We start from the raw sequence: 6,330 nt of genomic DNA, 5'->3' as shown, positions 1-6,330 counted from the left end.
GACACAAACATAAATAAGAGATAAATATAAAATAAACACGGGTACATCTACCCTTTTGCGAATTGGGGGTCTCTAATCACCTTACATCCGCATATATGAACTAAAAACTGTGTACACTATAGTAGGTAACATTGGTCCACACTTTATCTCAGGTGTCATCACCAACCAAAATAACAGTTAAGGGTTAAATATCCTTACATTCTCCCCCTTTTTGGTTAAAGATGGCAAAGCGAGCTAGAGTCACAAAAAGATATTGCGATGAGCTTATAAACATGTTTCCGTATAAGATATTAAGCAAACTCGCCCATAATATATGCACTTGGTTGAATTTGTTTTTGAATGCAAAGTGGAACAACATAGAATATGGGATGCTCCCCCAATATATTTAGAAAATAAGAAGATAAATATCTTTTAATTTGAAATAAAGAAGGGAGGATTAATTTTGGCAACAAAAATAAAGTTTAATAAAATAATTTGGGGAGCCAAAGATATGCATGATGTTATGAGTATGCATAAAATAAAAACAACAAACAAAGTCTAGTAGGATGTATCTAGTGCCAACTGCCAAGTGAAGTCACAGCTCAAGGAGCTCATGTCTACTAGATTCCGTGATCGAGAAAAGTCCCAACTCATGATCCTTAACATAATAAACAATGTGTATGTGTACAGCTAAGTTTCGAAGACCTCTGCTATTTCATATTTTGCCATATATTATGAGGAAACATGTGTTGATAATTATATGCTCGCACATTTGAACCCGTTGTTATTATTTTCTGAAAATTTATATTTGCGATTAGAGGCATTAAGGTCACAAATGGACCCCAACCTGGTCTCATCCAGTCCCACCTCTGATGCACCCCAACTAGATGACGTGCAAATACAAAGAAAACAACAATTCACATTGATGCTTCAGGGAAACTAGTGGACTGTTCTACAGAATGCTATGCAGTATGCACTCCAATTTACTAGTTATATTGTAGTAAGAGAAACTAGCTACATAAACAGAATTCTTTTCATGAATACCTGAGAAAACTACAAAATGAAATTTGCAACGGTGTATTCAAGATATTTATTATGGCCAAACCAGCGTAAGAAACTAGCTAGCACTCCTTGCGGTATTTTCAGTCGCTCAGAACTATCTTATAGTTGTATTACAAATGAATATCCTTCCGCTTCCAATACAACCTCAATCAAAAAAAAAAAAAAGCCCTAAGATAATGTATAAGAACTTGAAAAAGCATCCATTCATACTGTCCCTACATCGAATTCGGCGGTGATAGTCTCGATGTCAAAGGGATGAACGAGCTTGGGCAGGAAGAAGTGGCAAGCGTCATCTGAGTCAGGCAGCCCATTGGAGAGGTCGGTGAAGGCTACTTTAAACTTGGTTTCCTGGGTATGGCCGCGGCACATATCACCGCTGCCGTAGTTGCGGCGAGAGTATTTGAGCCTGACCTCGAATCCCACAGTTCTTGGCGTCGGCGGTGGCTCGCCGTCGACCACTGGTTCCTGAGGATGTACGCAGAAGACGGAGATAGCGGTTCCAAACTGTTTCCGCGCAACGGTTATCAGGAACAGGTAGTGTTGCCTGCCGGTGCGGAGGGAGGTGATGTTGAAGCCCTCGCGGAGGTGCACCTGGACGGGCTTCCAGGAGCGAAGCTCAGTCGTCGACGGCCACGTGTGCACGGCGGCGAAGTGGTCCATGAGCGCCGAGGTGGAGCCGACGAAGCCGCAGGCTTTGAGCGGACAGTGGCAGGGCGCGTGCTGGCACGACCGGAGGTGGATGCCCCTGTCGTAGTAGACCGGCTTGGCGGCACAGCCGTAGGCGGCGTTGGAGCAAGGCACCCGAATCGACTCCAGCAGCTTCTCCATGTCGTGGTTCCGGTGGTATCCGCCGGAAGTCGCCGTGCGACACACATGGCACCTCCGAGCCGCCCCCAGCTTGTCTCTGCACGGCGAGCATACCACGTGCCCCACCTTACACTGCAAGCGCGGGGACATGAGACGATGAGCCCTTGTTCGCATGGTTGACATCATTTTGCATATGTTAATTACCTGGAAGATGGGCGGCTTGAGTGGTAGGCAGCAAATGCCGCAGTCGAGGGCGTCGGTGTTGTCTAAAGTCACGTCATCGAGTGCCGCTGCCGCGCGTGTAGACGCCGGTGCCATTGTTTCTACTTGACTGTCCAGGACCCAGCAGAATGTGGTCAAGATCAAGCACGCACACGAGAGGCAGGCACGCACGCACTGTTGTGGAAGAACTCAACAAACCCCAGCTTGATACTCGGGATCAGCCGAAATTCAGAACTATGGAAGGTCCTAAGTCAGCAAAAATGAAAGATCTTCAGCAATTCTACTGATATAGTTCTAAAGGCACAAATCAATCTAATACTGAGAGACATGATCTAGGGCTAATTAACGAGACAATTAGAATCAGAGACAAAAGTAACTAACACTTTCTTCGCCTCGTCGCCGCTCAGGCACGCTGGCGGTGCGGCCGTCCGGCTGGCCGTGCGCCCACGCAGTCGTTGATCGCCGCCCACCTTTTTTTTTAGATCAGTTCAGGAAGGATAGGGTTTAAATTTTAAACTGCCCTAGACGCACGGCCGCAGCGGAAAAGAAATGATCCCTAGGCTCGGATGCGGTGATTGCGCTCCAATTAGTTGTGCCATGGTGGGCTACCGCTGGTTGGCTACTGGGTTTCGCTTGCTGTAGGTGAGCTTGGGCTTGGGGACTTGGACAGTTGGGCTTCACCTAGACGTACGTGGCAATTCGCCAATTCCAATTGTTACATAAGTTAGGGCATCTCTAACGGGGCGATCCATCCCGCGCCCGCGCCGCGCGTCCGGATGGGTCCAGCCGGACAAAAAAGAGGCCCAACGCGGCGATGCACCGCAAATGCGGATGGCCGTGGCGTCCGGAACGACGCAAACCCGGCCCAAATCTAGGCTAGGTTTGCGTGGCCGCGGATGGCACGCGGCGTCCGGTCGCGTCCGGCCGCTTGGCTGCTCGTCTCCCTTGGGCCCACCTGTCGGTGACCGGGGAGGCTTATTAAATGTGGACTGGAGGGGATTGATGTCTACGCCCCCTCCTTTTCCTGTAGACAGTGTTGGGCCTCCAAGAGCAGAGGTTTGTAGAACAGCAGCAAGTTTCCCTTAAGTGGATCACCCAAGGTTTATCGAACTCAGGGAGGAAGAGGTCAAAGATATCCCTCTCATGCAACCCTGCAACCACAAAGCAAGAAGTCTCTTGTGTCCCCAACACACCTAATAGGTGCACTAGTTCGGCGAAGAGATAGTGATATACAAGTAATATGGATGAGTATGAGTGATAATAGCAATCGGAATGAAATATGGCAGCGAGTAAACATTCAACAAAACAGTAAACAAACGGAGATTCGATGCTTGGAAGCAAGGCCCAGGGATCCTGCTTTCACTAGTGGACACTCTCAACAATGATCTCATAATAGGACTACTCTACACCCTCTTGTTGGATGATGAACACCATTGTGTAGGATTACACGAACCCTCAATGCCGGAGTTAACAAGCTCCACAATATTCAATGTTCATATTTAAATAACCTTAGAGTGCAAGATAGATCAACACAACCAAACCAAGTACTAACATAGCATGCACACTTCTACCATCACACTATGAAAGGAGGAATAGATCGCATCAATACCATCATAGTAATAGTTAACTTCATAATCTACAAGAGATCACAATCATAGCATAAACCAAGTACTACACGATGCACACACTGTCCACATTACACCGTGCAGGAGGAATACACTACTTTAATAACATCACTAGAGTAGCACATAGATGATATTCAACTTGATCACAGAGAGAGAGATGAACCACATAGCTACAACGGAGCCCTCAGCCCCGGGGGTGAATTACTCCCTCCTCATCATGGAGGCAGCGATGGCGGTGAAGATGGCGGTGGAGACGGTGGTGGAGATGGCTCCGGGGGCAATTCCCCGTCCCGGCAGGGTGCCGGAACAGAGACTTCTGTCCCCCGAATTGGAGTTTCGTGATGGCGGCGGCTCTGGATGGTTTTCTCTGTTTTCGTCGAACTGCCCGAGGTTTTTAGGTCAGGGACGATTATATAGGCGGAGAGTCGGAGTCGGAGGGTCAACGAGGCGACGACACCATAGGGGGGCGCGGGCCACCCCCAGGCCGCGCCGGCCTATGGTCTCGTGGGCCTGTGGCCCCCTCAGCCTCTCTCGGGTGTTACGGATGCTTCCGGGATTCTAAGATCTTTGGGCGTTGATTTCGTCCGATTCCGAGAATATTCCTTACTAGGATTTACGAAACCAAAAAGCAATGACAAAGAAGCCCTTCGGCATCTCGTCAATAGGTTAGTTAGGAAAACGCATAATTATGACATAAAGTATGCATAAAACATGTAGATATCATCAATAATGTGGCATGGAACATAAGAAATTATCGATACGTCGGAGACGTATCGGCATCCCCAAGTTTAGCTCGTCGTCCAGTAAACGATAACAAAGATAATTTCTGGAGTGACATGCCATCATAACCTTGATCATACTATTGTAAACACATGTAATGAATGCAGCAATCCAAGACAATGGTAATGACATGAGTAAACAAATGAATCATAAAGCAAAGACTTTTCATGAATAGTACTTCAAGACAAGCATCAATAAGTCTTGCAAAAGAGTTAACTCATAAAGAAATAATTCAAAGTAAAGGCATTGAAGCAACACAACGGAATATTAAGTTTCAGCGGTTGCTTTCAACTTGTAACATGTATATCTCATGGATATTGTCAACATAGAGTAATATAACAAGTGCAATATGGAGAATTACAATGGAGCTCTTGGGTGCTACACCCACCCATGTTTCTAGGTGACACCTGCCCTAGGCCCACTGATTGATGTTGTATAAAGAATCTGGTATTTCCTGTATTGACATGCAGCGTGTGTATCCCACCATAGAGCCGTACTGGGCCCACAATGACAGAAAGGCTGTGTTGTCTCGGTGCCCAAAAGTCAAGCATGCCGTTGCAGCTTGCTTTTTTCTACCGCAACCTCAACCTATCCAAAAAAAAATTCAAAAAAACCTCAACCTATCAACCATGGACCCCTCATCTTTGATCAGAGTGAAAACTTTTTCATAGACTTCGTTCCATTATGCTAACTATACTTATTTCCATCAAACAACTTATAAATAGCTTAAATTTATAGGTTGATTTTTTCATATTTTTCTAACAAAAACAAATTTAATATTTCCTAGTACAAAGATTAGATTTTATTCCAGGAATATGATTTAACAATTAGGAACTTTATTGTTTTATTACTTCCAGGGATTAAAATAATAATTTAATTTCTCAATTAACTTAAAGGTTTTAGTAGAAAACCTATTCCAGGGAATTTAAAGATAATAATCCATGAAAATTAGTTTGTCATCTAATTAATTACATGTCCTAATACTTCTGAGCAAACATTTGACGGCCCAAGGGCGGAACAAAGAACAAAGTTGCACAGGTAACCGTGCAAAAACATAATTTCAGATCTGTACTCTCGACTGAACATATAAATCATCTCATAATTGAAAATAGAAAAGAAAAAATATTTACTGGTACTAAGAGCACATCTTGTTCCAGGAACCTCATTTCAAAGAATTTCACGATATTATTCCAAGGAAATTATTTCCAAATCTAATTAATTACATGTTCTGGAACTTGCCTTGAGCTCCTTACTTGAGTACAGATCTGGATTATTATCTAAACTAGATTAGCAGCACACTTAACACCAAATATCATCAAATATATGAAGAAATCGTACGATTCTACCCAGGGTTAAAATACTGGAACATTTGTGAGATTCTGAAATCGTACAACATTAGCGTTCAGATCTTGTGAATGGACATTTGAAGGCTTCAGAGCAAAATTAGGAACACAGTTGCGCATTTAACAGTGCTAAAACATGAGTTTTAGATATGTAGTCTGTACAAAGTAATAAATCATCTTATCATTGAACTGACAGATGGAGGAACTTAGGTTAGCTGATCAAAACTTGCAAAGCATCGATTATTTCTTATAAAGCAAAGAAGAATCCCTCGGGCCAAAAATACACATATCCATCGAACGGAATCAGGGCAGATCAGATCCAAACCAAAACAAAAAAAAATATCTAGGGAGTGGCCTTGAGGTCCTTTACCGCGTCGCTTGATCCAGAGCTGAAGGCAAACTCCGTGCTGTCACCGTCACCAACCTGCAGGTAGGCCCTCGCCACCATGGGCGCCGGGCGCTGTGCCTCCACCCAGTCCACGAGCTCCTGGAAGTGCTCCCCTGTCGCCGTC

General features: G+C 44.8%; 1 protein-coding gene across 1 annotated transcript; it reads right to left on the bottom strand.

Annotated features, from left to right (window-relative positions):
• Nucleotides 1-1,245: 1,245 nt before the first annotated feature.
• LOC127336794 (putative E3 ubiquitin-protein ligase SINA-like 6) lies at nt 1,246-2,166 on the bottom strand. The gene has a single exon (XM_071821599.1). The coding sequence runs from the start codon at nt 2,164-2,166 to the stop codon at nt 1,246-1,248; it is 921 nt and encodes a 306-aa protein (XP_071677700.1).
• Between the last annotated feature and the right edge of the window lie 4,164 nt (nt 2,167-6,330).

Source organism: Lolium perenne, chromosome 1 (assembly GCF_019359855.2).
Source record: "Lolium perenne isolate Kyuss_39 chromosome 1, Kyuss_2.0, whole genome shotgun sequence".
NCBI classification, from domain to species: domain Eukaryota; kingdom Viridiplantae; phylum Streptophyta; class Magnoliopsida; order Poales; family Poaceae; genus Lolium; species Lolium perenne.
The sequence above is the reverse complement of the archived record's forward strand: the minus strand, read 5'-3'. Positions and strand labels throughout refer to the sequence as shown.